This window comes from Taudactylus pleione, unplaced genomic scaffold, assembly GCF_031769625.1.
Source record: "Taudactylus pleione unplaced genomic scaffold, aTauple2 ptg000937l, whole genome shotgun sequence".
Lineage (NCBI taxonomy): Eukaryota > Metazoa > Chordata > Amphibia > Anura > Myobatrachidae > Taudactylus > Taudactylus pleione.
In genome coordinates, this window is record NW_028285338.1 from 606875 (window position 1) to 623212 (window position 16338).

At 43.1% G+C, this 16338-nt stretch overlaps 1 protein-coding gene across 1 annotated transcript in view; it reads right to left on the reverse strand.

The window, feature by feature from the left end:
• LOC148473302 (uncharacterized) overlaps window positions 1-16338 on the reverse strand; it is a gene marked incomplete at its 5' end in the record, with an annotated part of 113706 nt that overhangs the window by 12436 nt on the left and 84932 nt on the right. The window contains one exon of the mRNA XM_088459833.1: window positions 144-311. Coding sequence (XP_088315959.1) covers window positions 144-311 — 168 coding nt within the window. The remainder of the gene's footprint in view (window positions 1-143; window positions 312-16338) is intronic.

Below are 16338 nucleotides of genomic sequence, written 5' to 3' on the forward strand. Positions count from 1 at the left end.
GCTAACTCAGTAGAGTACCACACACAATACAATTCTACTGAACTAAAGTTATACTGTTGGTTACTACTTTATTATGTTAAATATTTTTATTTTAGTCCTATGCAAGATACAGAAACCTTTGCTGTGCAATATGCTCTTCATACCAAGCAGAATAATTACCATCAGGTAGAGAAATTCCAAAGATCTGCACCTCACACACATGGAGATATTCTACTCTTCCAGGTATAACAATGTTCACGTACTGACCGACCATATCATTGCACTGAAAGGTCTTAGAAGTTCCAGCAGCCATGGATATGATCTTTGCACACCTGGGTGAGACATGTAGAACAATTATGTACTGGAAATGATTACATACATAGCATGTGGGAAATATACCTAACAGGGAATTGGTGGGTGCTGAGATGGTATGCTGAGTATAGCAGCTACCAGAACAGGGGACAGTGGATGGTTATAAAAATAAGTATAACAAACGCGTTTCACCACACCATGGGGCAGATTTTTCGTGTTAGAAATACTTATTTTTTTAACCCTCCACAAATTACATTCTGGACTCACCTCAGAGCACCCAGACCGAACCTCCATCTTACCATCACATTGTGCAGTTCCTCTCCACCCTGGGCATAGTGGCATAGAAGCTATACCAATCACTGTATCATCTGAGGACTATATACTGGACTATCATTCTCCAGGAGGATCTTCCTCTATCGGTGTACTGGTAACTATATACCTAACGGATTACTCTGTATATAAGGAACTTGCCATCTCCAAGTGGAATTCTTATTAGCTGGGATTAACATAGGAAGGGGAATAAGGTGACTGTTACTGCGGTTAGCAGTGGAATTTTCATTCAGTGGCATCAATATCTTTGATACATTTTTGCAACATTGTTGTTTATTGCTCTCAGAGACAATTTTTATTCTGCTGTATTTTATATATGATACATAATATTGTATTTCTTGTTATTTTATGTGCATTAAATAATAGCAATTAGTGATTTTACTTTGTTGAATGTTATAACTTTTCCATGAGCACTACCTTTTCCTCTTTGCTTATGTACATACATAGCATGGCTGATTTATGGAGCACAGGTCTAAGGGGAGGAGATGCTGTAAGGGTCTTCATTAAAGCAAAAATGCAGCATCATTTATATAAAAGACATGGGTTTATCTAATTACATAAACTAGGCCTTTTACAGTTTTATAGATAGATATTGAATGTACTCATTAATGATCTAAAACATTAGCTTTACACAATTTAAATGTCATAAAGCCCAGTAATAAACCTAAAATAAATCAAACTTTATGAAATACCATTCATATTCTATAACATGATGACATAATATCACACATCTCTTCCACCAGGTACACACAACTCTCCTGCTGTACTTCCTTCTAATACCGCATTCACACTGCCACCAATAACCTGAGTTATTGCATGTGAACGTGCAGCAACCCAGACCCCTTTTCCACTGCGGTGCTGATCCGGGTTATTCCTGCAGTGGAACACATTGCATCAACTCCAAGCGCCAAGAAACCCGAAATTCCCCATGCTGCAAATGGGGCCCAGGTTACCCGTTTACACTAGTAACAAAGCAAAGATCTAACTGACCTGCAAGACTCTATCATGGAGCACCCTTATAGCCTGTATGAGTATTCAATCACTTTATATATAACTTTTAGTATTTAAAAAAAACTTATTTGAAATTAACTTACAAGATTTTAAATAGATGGGGTAAGGTGTGTAAGGTATACAAATGGGAGTGTGAGGGGTCGTCCTTCTTGGGGCGGCAAAATATGGAAAAGGTGATATACTTCACATACATATAAATACTTACATATACAAATACATATAACACAAAAACAATTATAAAATAGACCCAGGAACAAAGTATATCAGTGTTGTTGTCACTGCTTTCATAAATTAAAAAATAGCTCTATGATGATATAATTTAATGCAATCAATCCTATTAGCATTGCACTTAGTTATTCCCATTCAGCTAGTAGGAGAGAAAGTCAGGGTATAAAAGACCTGTATTGCACAGTTCTGCTGCTTCCCCTCTTACCTAAGACATAGGGTGAGGAGTGAGAGACGTGTTCCACTGTAACCCTTGGAAACAACAGCCAGTAACATTTATTACTGCTGATCGTTTCTACTATTCATTATCTTGCACTTAAATGCATAGGACAGTGAATGAGAGGAGCCGTCCAGTCAGATAACAGAGGGGGGATAGCTGGGTACATGGCATGCACCAGTAATTCATCTAAGTAGAAAGAAACACCTTGTATTCACAGCAGACATGGCTGGCAGGGATTTTAGGGGCCGCTGGTCTCAATACCAACAAGGAAATTCCGAGAAGGGATGTAAGATAGGCATCAAAATACCGACGTCTATCTTAATCCTGACACCAGAACGCCGAAGGACGCCAGCCTGAATGAGGTGAGTTAGGAGCACCCTTACAGTTAGCTGCGGGGTGGTGGGTTAGGTTTATGGAGTGTAGTGGAGTTAGGGTTAGGTTTTGGAGGGGAAGTTAGGGTTAGGCACCCCTTAGGTGGGTTAGGTTTATGGTGCAGTAAGAAGGGGTTAGGGTTAGGCACTGGGAGGATATTAGGGTTAGGCACCCCTAGGGGGGAGGCTAAGGGATAGGCACCCCCCGGGTGGGTTAGGTTTAGGGTGCAGTAAGGAGGGGTTAGGGTTTGGTTTTGGAGGGTATGTTAGGGTTAGGCACCCCCCGGGTGGTTTAGGGTGCAGTAAAGAGGGTTTAGGGTTAGGCACTGGGGGGAGGTCAGGGTTAGGCACCAATAAGGGAGGGTTAGGGTTAGTGGGGGGAGGGGTAGGGATAGGGCACTTACCTGCCCTATAGGAATCTTCTCCCTTCGGGCTGCCGGCATTGGGACATGGACATCATATCCATTCCAGATTTTAGTACTGGCTGCATTAAGGCAGCGGTGAAAAGTAGAGCTAAATGGTGTCTGTGATCAGAGTTCCTTATTATAGGATCTTAGAGGATTAACATAAAGTATTGGTCTTTAAAAAAATTACATATATGTGTGAGAAAAATTTTTAATTAAAAGGATTAGTCAAGTATGACAATACACTAATATAGGAGATAATTCTCAGATTGTAAAGGAGTGACATTTGTGGCAGTGTGATTATAAGAAGATATTCATTAAGGAGTAAATTGATTAAAGAGGAAATAAGGGAATAACAATCGTGTTAGTGCCATTACTAATTATTTATGTCAAACATAATCCATAGATATAGGAGAAAAGAAAGAAAAGAAAAAGGGTGTATTATTGTGCATTCGTTATCATAATATTGTCGAAGCTGGATTATTGGCTGAGACAAGATCAGTTTAAAATTGAATCACAGCGGCAACATCTTGAGACTGGCCGCAAGACACCATCTTAGAAATGAGATCGCAAGACGCCATTTTGCGAATGGCCACCTAAGCCCCATTTTAGATAATCTCACACTTTAGTACATGTGGCGATATTACTATTAGCATCATGCGATTGCATCTGTGACCATTGCCATAAGTTACGGCGATTCACCAAAAGCCCATTTCATGACTTTACTTAGTTTGGGTGCTCTGGATTAAGTGTATATTATTATAATTCCCCTAAAGGATATATTTTCAAAATTGGATTGCATTAGCTAAACAGAGCAAATGGCCACGTGACAACTAGCCTGTGTAGATAAGCTTCCTGGACATAACGTCTGCTCTCACTCCAGGTGGCCCTGCTCGAATACAGCAAGAGGGTCATTTGTAGCACCTTACATTAGCAGGCTTCCTGCAATAAAATACCTTCAAAGCCAAGAGTGTTATCTGAGGTTTGGGTCTTGTAGCTGTGCTAATTTGCATTTACACAAGAACCTGGGAGAACAAAGGACTGTGCTTTTGAGCCTGGGAAGGGTGGGGGCTGCTGAGAGAGGGGGAGGGCGTGTGGAACTATAATGCTCAGCATTCCACACTGCTAGGTGTTCACTTAGTTTAAGTGAGATTTAAGTGCACCATTTCTCATACACACATTAATATGCACAATTGCATATTAGCGAATGCATAAGATCCTGTATGAAAATGCTGTTTATTAGCTTCATGCACACGCATCTGCCCCAAGTTAACTAGCATCTTTACATCACACCCCGCATACTTACACATTACATATTCACATAAAAGGTTTAATAAGCTTTAAAGTATAAGATTTAAGTTTGTTCATTTAGCATAAATGCTGTGAAATAAAGATTATTTGGTAACTAAGGTTTTATACATGATAAGTAAGCCATGATTGGTATTGTACTGATGCGTACTCTTTCAACAGTATTCCAGTACCATCGGTGTGGAGATCGAATCATGCATTCTCAACTTATGGACCGCAGAGACTTCAAGCAACAAAATGTACATAATATGAACAACTGTTAGGATGATTGCATGAGGCAGGAAACCAGAGACCCCCAGTTGTTAGAGGCTGGGTTGTGTCTATTTAATCAACCTTTTAAATGCCTTGTAACATATGCCCTCTCCTTTAGGTTGTTTATTTCTGGGGGGTATAAATATGTGTGCTGACCCTGGCTTCCTAGTCTTTGTGCTGAATGCTGATTGACGAGGGGTTTCTTGCTGATGCCTAACATCTGGACCAGAGAGCACTGCGTATGTATAATTGTACTTGGGTCTGTATAATCTCTTTGCGCTAAGATTATATGAGGATCATAGCGTGTAACAGCTGTACTTTACTTGAATAATACTTTGTGCTTTGGAACCACATGTTCTAAGTCTGGAGTCTTTATTTACTGGATGACTGCATACGTAAATTAGTGTCATCCTTAGAGGTTTATAGGAAGGATATTAAAAGGTATAGGCAGGGGTATATAAAGGTTCAAAGGCAGTATCCTTAGTTGGGTGCTCATCGTGAAGTCACCTACTCACATGGCACATAGGGTTATCGATATCTCAGCAAAGGGTGGAGTGGCCACATGCAGTGTTTACCTGCAACCGCTTTGTGCTGAAAGATCACTATCCATTTTCGTGTAAGCCAAGGAAGCTGACTAGAATCCAGGGACAAGAGAGGAAAAAGTTTGTTTTCCTTTGTTGATAGAACTTAACGTTTAAAGGGGTGCCGTAGTATTGAGAACGCGGCAGAGTCACAGTTTTGCACACAGTAAAGACGCACTTTTGTGTACGCAGCTAAAAAGTAGTCATACGGTTGTGTGGTAGTCGCATTATTGTGTATGTGACTGGTCGCACAATAGTGTATTTGTACTTCCGGTTGTGCTTCCACGTGTTTAAATAAAGCTTTTGAGGTTTTCATTTTTCAATTGTTATCAATATCTGGGTTAACGTGTATTTTTCTGCGCATGTAAAAGTGTGTAACAGTGAGTATTTGTTGGTAGGGGTAACTTGTTCCCTACAGTTAGAGGTACTGTATGACCTTTAAGGGCTAAGTGCTAGTCGCTCGGTAAGCAGCTCACCGTTCTATACACAGTAGCAGGTGTACATGTTGTCTTTGTTGTAGAGAGGTGCGTAGAAGTAGCCAACTTAAACTTCCATATGTGTGGAAGTTGCCTTACTAAATCTTATCCGGGTGTGTGGGCGCTGCTGTTTAAATCGTCCACAGGTAACTGAAAGTATCTTGATTGTCTTTCACCAGTTTAAATCTTTATTGAAAAGCATAGGAGTTGTCTCAGAGTGGGGGCCATGCAAACAATAGAGATGTTAGACAATGATGTGCTGCTAATGGAAGCGCCGTTTGGATCGGCCCGTCGTATTATGCATACTAAGTATGGTACTTATGTGATAAGGTATTGTGATGTATGGTTTAAAATGATGATGAAGAGTGTTAGACCATTTCCCAGAATTGGTAGTTTTGATAAAGATGTAATAGATAATGTCCGGGATCACATCAGTCTGATGAGCTCCCGAGAGAAAAAGGTCAAATATTATGAATGTTTAAAGTTGTGGCAGCATGAAGATTGATGCGTGGCTTAAAAATGCGCAAGCAATGCAAACTAGCGTTGCGATCGCATTGCCAGAGAATACATCCGCAATGCTGAATTGCAATACGAGCGAGCTGCAAAATGGCGCACACGTGCAGCAAGGTAGCGTTGTGGAGAGTATTGCCAGTAGTTCACACTCACCACCACCACCTTATGTGGATGGAGGTGCAAGTACAGTTACCAAAAATATCCATAAAAATGTAACAAGCAATTTGTACCCCCTCTTAAGCAACTATAAAGAAAATGTTCATGATGTGGATGATGAGCCTATTGTAATGTCTGCAATTTCCCATGCTGTGCAGATGATAGATGCTGCATCACAACAATCACGAGTGGTGCCGCCATCTTCATCGGTAACAGCAAGGGAAGTGCTAACACCCTCTGCACCCATAGAGGAAGTTGTTAATACCATACGTAGCAGCAACAGATTAAATCCCCAGCCAGGTAACAAGTTCAAAGGTAGCAGCGCTGCCGGTCTGCATCCCATTTGGACAATAACCATTCCGAATGGAAATGCAGATGCGAACGGTGTAGTGCCCATGAGGGAAGTGGTAATGCATTGTCCTTGGACAAGAGCAGAAATAAATTCCATCATAAATGATTTCCCCGATCCCAAAAAGGAACTAGCCAAATGTCAAAGATTTTTGAGAAATTTGTGTAGTTCTCATGAGCCCAATAATAAAGATTGGTGAGTGGTGTTAAGGGCCTGTCTACCATGCAATACCGACGTGACAAAATTTATCACGGATTGTGTATTTGATGGTGACGTTCCCTTAACAGACCAAGTAAACCAAGGTAACATTTCCCGCATTGTGACTCAATTGGGTATATATTTTCCGGTAGTAGTTAACTGGAACAAAATTTTCACCATTAAGCAAAAGGAGAGTGAATCTGCAGAAGATTATTGCAAACGGGCTCTGCAGGCTCACCCATTATACTGGGTTAGAAGATATTAAAGATAGCACTCACCACAGGGGAATGATAGTCATGGTACTCATGGACAGTCTGAAAGAGAATTTGAAGACTCGGGTTCAGACCTCACAACCTGGCTGGAGGGGAGTCACAATAGATACCCTCATAGAATCTGCCATAGAACATGATAAAAACATCTCAAAGAAGAGAGAGACCCAGAGCAAAAAACTAATGGCTGTCAGTATCCAAGCTCTGGAAGGAATGACGGTAACATCACAGCCAGTAGACACACCTGCACCTATACACACACTTGCACCTGAACAATTACACATCCTCACCAATCCCACACCACAGCAAACACATCCTTACCCCACATATCATACACAACCACAGGTCCCATACTCATATTCCCCACAATACCCTTACCCTCCCTATCCCTACCCATATCCACCACCTTTACCCTCTGCTCAAACCTCACAACAACCTGTGTCTTCACCCGATCCACAAATATGTTTTAATTGTAAACAAACAGGACACTTAAGTAGAAACTGTACATTAAAAAGAGTAGGAACCCCAAATCAGGGAAGACCTGGACATCCCCATAAGGGATATGCACAGAGACCAGCAAATGTCAAGCAGGCACCAGCTCCAATTGTGGCCGTAAATGCTTTATTGGAGCATGGTAGCCAATGCTAGGGGTCAGGTCATTCCCAGGGGCTGGCTGGCAACTTTTGGCCTGGGGGGCAGACACAAGTAAGTGGCCCGATTTCTCCACCAGCACATTGCAATGGAGAAAAGATACATGAAAATAGTCTCTGTGAGTAAGGTGTGCCTAATGTGGATGTGCTTTAAATAATGTAGAGAGGTTTGCAGTGACAGCCAGATCAGGGAGCGTCCCAGTGACTGCCATATAATGCAGAGAGGTTCGCAGGGACCATCAGATCAGGGAGTGTCGCAGTGACTGCCATATAATGCAGAGAGGTTTGCAGGGACCATCAGATCAGGGAGTGTCGCAGTGACTGCCATATAACGCAGAGAGGTTCGCAGGGACCATCAGATCAGGGAGTGTCTCAGTGACTGCCATATAACGCAGAGAGGTTCGCAGGGACCATCAGATCAGGGAGCATCGCAGTGACTGCCATATAATGCAGGGACGTTCTCAGTGACCACCTGATCAGGGAGTGTCACAGTGACTGCCATATAACACAGAGAGGTTCGCAGTAACCATCAGATCAGGGAGTGTTGCAGTGACTGCCATATAACACAGAGAGGTTCGCAGGGACCATCAGATCAGGGAGTGTCGCAGTGACTGCCATATAATGCAGAGAGGTCGCAGGGACCATCAGATCAGGGAGTGTCACAGTGACTGCCATATAATGCAGAGAGGTTCGCAGGTACCATCAGATCAGGGAGCATCGCAGTGACTGCCATATAATGCAGAGAGGTCGCAGGGACCATCAGATCAGGGAGTGTCGCAGTGACTGCCATATAATGCAGAGAGGTTCGCAGGTACCATCAGATCAGGGAGTGTTGCAGTGACTGCCATATAATGCAGAGAAGTTCGCAGGGACCATCAGATCAGGGAATATCGCAGTGACTGCCATATAATACAGAGAGGTTTGCAGGGACCATCAGATCAGGGAGTGTCGCAGTGACTGCCATATAATGCAGAGAGGTTCGCAGGTACCATCAGATCAGGGAGTGTCGCAGTGACTGCCATATAATGTAGAGAGGTTCGCAAGGACCATCAGATCAGGGAGTGTCGCAGTGACTGCTATATAATGCAGAGAGGTCGCAGGGACCATCAGATCAGGGAGTGTCACAGTGACTGCCATATAATGTAGAGAGGTTCGCAAGGACCATCAGATCAGGGAGTGTCGCAGTGACTGCCATATAATGCAGAGAGGTCGCAGGGACCATCAGATCAGGGAGCGTCACAGTGACTGCCATATAACGCAGAGAGGTTCTCAGTGACCACCTGATCAGGGAGTGTCGCAGTGACTGCCATATAATGCAGGGACGTTCTCAGTGACCACCTGATCAGGGAGCGTTGTAATGGCTGCCAGATAACGCAGTAATCACCAGATTATGCAGAAATCATCAGTGACCCAGATATAACACAGGTATTATGAATATACTGTAGCCCTCACACACAATAATAATACCTCCCCACATTCACACACATTATTACATCACGCCCAGCACCGACAGTATTAAAACACTCCATCCCCCCAAAGATAAAAATAACTGCAGCCCGCCATTGCATAAGTATTCCAACACCCCCCCTTCCCTCTCAAATATCATGTAAACATGTACACCCCCACTGGCACTTACCTGCCTGGAAGGCTGCTCTGTCTCTGGTCCCTGCGGAGCTCCAGGGTACAGGAAGAGATCACACAGACAGGATAGACCAGAGAAGGGGCGGAGACTCGTGAGGGGGCGGGGTCTTCAGCAGGGACAGGAGGTGATGGATTAATATAGTCAGTCAGGGTAGGAGAGGGGGCGGGGCCTTCCGGTGAGGGGGCGGGGCCTTAGCCGGGGAGAGGAAGGAGCCCGGAAAAGGGACAGAGGACACAGAGAGATAGGTGCACAGCCCCTGCAGCGGAGCGGCCTCGGAAGGAGTGCTGCTCAGTGTGCAGCCACAAGCTACATAGGGTGACAGACAGCCCAGTAACAGGCAGAGAATGCTGTCCAGCCGCTCTGATGCTGCTATAGCCGGAGCGACTGAGAGCACTTTCTGCCTGTCACCCGGCATACCTGTGCACTAGTGATACCGGTCCTCACTGAGGCAAAAGTCTACTGGCCCGGGGGGCATATGGCACCCTGCCCCCTGGCCCAGCCCACCACTGGTCATACCTGTAGTCTACAGATAGTCAGGTTAACGGGAAGTACTAGGGAAGAACCGGTCATGATGGTTGATGTAGCTGGTACTGAATATCGTTTTCTTGTAGACACAGGGGCGACCAGGTCAGTGATGAAATCTGCCATTCATTTACAGGTGACCAACGAGACAGTACCAACAATGGGTGTAACAGGTAAAGTGGAACATTATCCTTTAACAAAGTCCACGGAGGTTACTATTGGGCTGTTGCATACCAGGCATTCTTTCCTTCTGGCTGCTGCGACTCCTACTAACCTGCTGGGTAGAGACTTGTTATGTAAGATGGGATGTGTAATATATTGCACCCCTGATGGTGTATTTTTAGATATCCCAGAGAGAGTTGCACACAAGGTGCGGGATGTGTTGGACACTTCCCAAAGGATAATGTATCACTCTACAGTTTTAAATGAAAATCCATCTCAGGTAGATGAAATGTTGTCCCAAATTCCAGATTCCCTTTGGACTAAGGATGGACAGGACACTGGATTAATGGCAAATGTAAGCCCTGTAATGGTAAATTTAAAAAATGGTAGGCAAGCCTCAAAAATTCCCCAGTACCCACTAAAACAGGAGGTAGAATTAGGGGTTTTTCCAATAATTGAGTGATTATTGCAACAGGGAATTTTAGTTTGTACAGCTAGTGTAGCCAACAGTCCCATCTTCCCGGTGAAGAAGAGTGGTGGGAGGGGTTATAGGCTGGTACAAGACCTTAGAGGTGTTAATAAGGTAGTAGAGAGCCAATTCCCTGTAGTGCCAAATCCAGCTGTCATTCTGATGAAAATCCCACCAAATGCAACCCATTTCACTGTCATTGACCTCTGTTCTGCTTTCTTCTCTGTGCCTCTCCTCCCTGACTGTCAGTATTTATTCGCATTTACATACAGAGGTGTACAATACACATGGACACGGTTACCCCAAGGTTTCATAGACAGTCCCAGTATCTTCTCCCAGGCATTGCACAACTGTTTACAATCTTTTCAACCTGCCAATGGATCTGTTCTAATTCAATATGTGGATGATTTATTGCTATGCTCTGACTCATTTATGTCATATTTGAATGATACTAAACTTTTGTTGCTTCATCTCTCGCATACAGGACACAAGGTGGTTAAGGACAAACTACAGCCGTGCCAATAAAGAGTAAAATATTTGGGACACTGCCTAACCCAGGGGTTACGAAATCTTACAAATGATAGAATCCAGGCCATACAGAACATGACACTGCCGCAGAATCAACAGCAAATTCGTACCTTCTTGGGATTGTGTGGATACTGTAGAATGTGGATCCCAGGTTTTTCTATTTTGGCCTTGCCATTACAGGAATTAGTCTCTTCCACAAAGCCCGATCATGTCATACACACAGAGGAAAAAGAGCAGGCTTTTCTTAATCTTAAGGATAGTCTGACAAAAGCTCCTGCATTGGGAATACCTGATTATGAAAAACCTTTTGATTTGTATTGTACAGAAGCCGATGGTTGTGCTGCAGGTGTTCTTACACAAAAACATGGTGATGCCAGTAGGCCCGTAGCATACTACAGTACCCAATGGGAGACTGTGGCAAGATCACTCCCCACTTGTTTGAGAAGTGTAGCAGCTACCGCTCTATTGGTGAGTAAAAGTGAGGACATAGTATTGGGTCATGATATGATTGTCTACACTCCCCATGCTCTGTTGAACTCAGCTCAAACCAGACACATCTCTTCGGCTAGGTTTACCAAATGGGAACTAGCTCTAATCGCACCCGCAAACATCACTGTTAAACATTGCAGCACGCTGAATCCAGCAACGTATTTACCATATGTACAACATGATGTACAAATGGTGGAAGGAGACGAGTTGCTGGCGGGAGGTGAGTTCAGCGGACATAATGATATGCACGATTGTATGGAATATCTGAATCAGACCTTTACTGCTAGACCTGACATACACGACACACATTTAGAGAATGTGGATGTGACTTTTTATACGGACGGGAGTTGTCATAGACAAACAGACACAGGTGAATTATGTACAGGTTATGCTGTTGTAAATGACGCAGACATCATAGAAGCTAAACCTCTTGGTTCTCCTCACTCAGCCCAGGTGGCAGAGTTAGTAGCACTAACTAGAGCATGTGAACTGGCAGCAGGCATATCTGCTAACATTTACACTGACTCGAGGTACACGTTCGGGGTGGTGCACGATTTTGGGGCTCTATGGCATCTGAGAAATTTTATGACAGCAGCAGGCACACCAGTTGCACATTCCCGACACATAAAACATCTTTTAGAAGCAATCCAACTGCCCAAAGGGGTGGCAGTAATTAAATGTAAAGCCCATACATGTGAGGATGATCCGGTGTCACTGGGCAAAACAACAGAGCCGATGAAGCTGCAAAATGGGCAGCAGGGTTAAAAATGTTTTCTCCCACTGAAAAAATTATGTCTTTCCAAACAATTGATATGCTAAAATTAATTGAGATGCAAAATTTGTGTTCAATTCAGGAAAAGACCATTTGGAAGTCCAAGGGATGTGGGCAAGAGTCCTCCGGGCTCTGGAGGGATGGACAAGGTAAACCAGTAGCCCCCAAGGCATATTACCCCAGCCTGGCTGAGGCAGCACATGGTCTGACTCATCTGGGAAAACAAGGTATGTGCAAGTTGGTGAGAGCATATTGGTGCACACCAGGTTTTTCTTCACAAGCAGAAAAGATAGCAATGTCCTGTCTGACCTGCTTGAGGAAGAACATAGGGAAAGCGATCCCTACCGAACCATCCCACATTCCACCGACTGATGGACCTTTCCAGGTGATACAAATTGATTTCATCCAATTACCACTCTGCAGGAATCTTAAGTATGTATTAGTGTGCACTGAGGTATTTTCTAATTGGGTTGAGGCCTACCCAGCAGCCACTAATACTGCTGCATTTACTGCCAAGAAAATAGTTCAGGAATTTGTATGCAGGTACGGTATCCCTAAAATCATTGAGAATGACAGGGGTACTCATTTCACAGGTGATGTTTTTCAAAATATGTGTAAGCTGATGGGTATTAATAGCCGACTTCACACCCCCTACCGACCGCAAGCCAGTGCCAAGGTAGAGAGGATGAACGGGACTATTAAAAATAAGTTAAGTAAAATCATGGCAGAGACTAGACTAGGATGGCCAGAAGCGTTACCTTTGGTCCTACATAGCATAAGGACCACTCCTAGACCCCCTCTAAATCTGTCACCATTTGAAATACTGTTCGGTAGACAACCTCATTTGATTATAAGTCCACAGGAAGACTTGAAGGGTAACAATGAGGTAACTGTAAAGTATCTTATATCAATGAGTAAGCAGTTAAAGCAACAGCAGCAGAAACTGAAATTGTTGTCCCATGATATGCCTGAAACTAACTGTCATGATGTTGAACCAGGAGAATATGTTATGATCAGAAATTTCTTGCATTCTGGTTGTTTGACTGATAGGTGGGAAGGTCCGTACCAGGTGTTGCTGACACGTATTACATCTTTGAAGGTGGCTGAGAGAGATACCTGGGTCCATTCCACTCACTGCAAAAAGGTCAATCAACCGGTGGAGAAACAAGTTGGAGACAAGGCTGATAGCGTGGATCTGTCACTCGCGAGCTTGTTCCGGGAGGATTGAAAAGGTCGTAGTGAGATACCTGAACTAAGAGAAATTTGCAGGTCTTGTTGTGACAATGGACGGGCCTGCTGTGTTCTTTTTCATATTCTCTTTTAGAGTGTTCACCATCCTGGTCGGTTCGGGAATATCCAGTTTCTGTGATGGGAGACCGATTGAGGAAATGGGAGCTGATGGCAGTGCTGATGGAGTGGAGTCAGGAGGAGTGCAATGCCAATCAGGGGAGTGTCTTACCAATCTTAGTACTGTTATTGTTAAGAGAGCTGTCATTCCGGATACTCGGGGACGGTGTGGAGGTTTATCGTCTGAAGATTCCTGTATTTGTGAGCTTTGTGGGTCCCTAGTTGATGAGAACTGTATCCAACGGTGCCAACCTAAATATAACCCGTACTGGGGTGGGTATCCTTTAGAGGATTATCATAGCATGGTAGGCAAAGTGTTAAATCAAACTGATTGCTGGGTGTGTTCACATGTGCCACAGGGACAGCATAATGTAGGGTTGGTGCCATTTCTGCTGAATATCACGGAAATTTTAGAATTACAAAAAGGGAAAACCTTGGATGGAAAATTTCTCTCATCCAAACCACCTCATTTCAAACTATATCAATTCCAAGTAGATAGATCACTTTTGTGTTTAAACATAACCAACTCCAATAAACCCGGGAGTTGGGAAGTGACGGGGAATAATCAGACGATGACCTTCTCACAAAGAGCTGATAATGAGTCCATAAACCATGATCTGTTACGCTCAATTAAATGTAGTGGGAAACATTTTAGGTATTGGTATACATTGAGTTCCACCAAAGAAATTATTGGTAAGGTGCCAGATGCTTATTGTGCTAAAACTTGCATGTACCAGATGGAAGACCCAGAAATAGGATTGTTTGCAAGGGAAATGTGCTTAATGATAATGATGCATACCATTCTTTATGTTCTCCCTGATAATGTATATTTTATATGTGGAAGAAAATCATATAAGTGGCTCTCCCCGAGTTCCAAAGGTTTGTGTTACCTGGGAAGAGTAGCCCAGGAAGTTATGACCCTCACACATGGTGAAATGCTTGGTATACATAAAAACACACCGTCACCATATCTTCACACACAATATGAACATAGAGGCAAACAAAATATTATACCTGGTGACGTGTACAAAGCCTCTCAGTTAATTGGTGAGACAACTGGCTTTCAAGTTTTAGTCGCATTGGATCCCACCAGGATCACTCGGGGTACATTAAACTTTAGATATATTCAGGAACTTGCTAAATTGATAGATAATATCACCAAGATGTACGATGACACATTCAGGTATACAGGGAGAGAATTGTAAGCATACAAGAAAGAACTGGTGCAACACAGGCTAGTATTAAATTATTTAACTGCTGTTACTGGAGAGTATTGCATAGCGTTGACCACCCAATTTGGAGTAAAATGTTGCACCTATGTCACCAGTTATACCAGCGACCCCAAGGAGGTGATAGACCAGAAGATGGATGAAATTTTGCAGCTAAAATGGGAGTTTTGTAAGAACCATAATGCTTCAGTGGCTGAAGTAAGGGAGAAGATAGAAGGATGGGTTTCATGGCTGAACCCAGTGAAATGATTCTGAGGTCTAGGGGAATGGGTCCAGGAAATGATCGCCAGTATAGGCAAATTCTTAATCCTTATACTGATTGTCATCATAATAATTGGCATATGTGTCCGGTGTGTTGCTATTGTGTTGAAGTGTGGAAAATGTAAAAATAGAGTAAAACGAAAGAACGAAATTATGATGGTGGCCAGTATGAATACGGAGGTAAATACAGAACTGCATTACAAACCTGAACTAGGAAATACCATCATTTAATGTATTATATTTAGACATACATAGAATGTATTATTGAAATGTTATTTTTAAAAACACCTCAGATAATGTAAAGTCTCAATTCCCCTTCAAGACTGCCTTTATAGGACTGGTGTATACCCACATCTTTCACATGATCATCCAAGATCCGCGGTGTGCGTATAATAGCAGTTTTATGTCCCCACTCAGAGACACATTATTGATGGATTAAGAACCACCTTGTGCCATCCCATAATAACACTAAATAGTATATAAATGAAAACCTAAATTATATGTTAAAATCAGATTGTGATAGCATGTTGTTCGCTATCAAAGGGTGGACTGTCGAAGCTGGATTATTGGCTGAGACAAGATCAGTTTAAAATTTAATCGCATCGACACCATCTTGCGACTGGCCGCAAGACGCCATCTTGGAAATGAGATCGCAAGACGCCATTTTGCGAATGGCCGCCTAAGCGCCATTTTAGATAAACTCACACTTTAGTACATGTGGCGATATTACTATTAGCATCATGAAATTGCATCTGTGACCATTGCCATAAGTTACGGTGATTCACCAAAAGCCCATTTCATGACTTTACGTAGTATGGGTGCTCTGGATTAAGTGTATATTATTATAATTCCCCTAAAGGATATATTTTCAAAATTGGATTGCATTAGCTAAACAGAGCAAATGGCCATGTGACAACTAGCCTGTGTAGATAAGCTTCCTGGACATAACGTCTGCTCTCACTCCAGGTGGCCCTGCTCGAATACAGCAAGAGGGTTGTTTGTAGCACCTTACATTAGCAGGCTTCCTGCAATAAAATACCTTCAAAGCCAAGAGTATTATCTGAGGTTTGGGTCTTGTAGCTGTGCTAATTTGCATTTACACAAGAACCTGGGGGAGCAAAGGACTGTGCTTTTGAGCCTGGGAAGGGTGGGGGCTGCTGAGAGAGGGGGGGGGCATGTGGAACTATAATGCTCAGCATTCCACACTGCTAGGTGTTCACTTAGTTTAAGTGAGATTTAAGTGCACCATTTCTCATACACACATTAATACGCACAATTGCATATTAGCGAATGCATAAGATCCTGTATGAAAA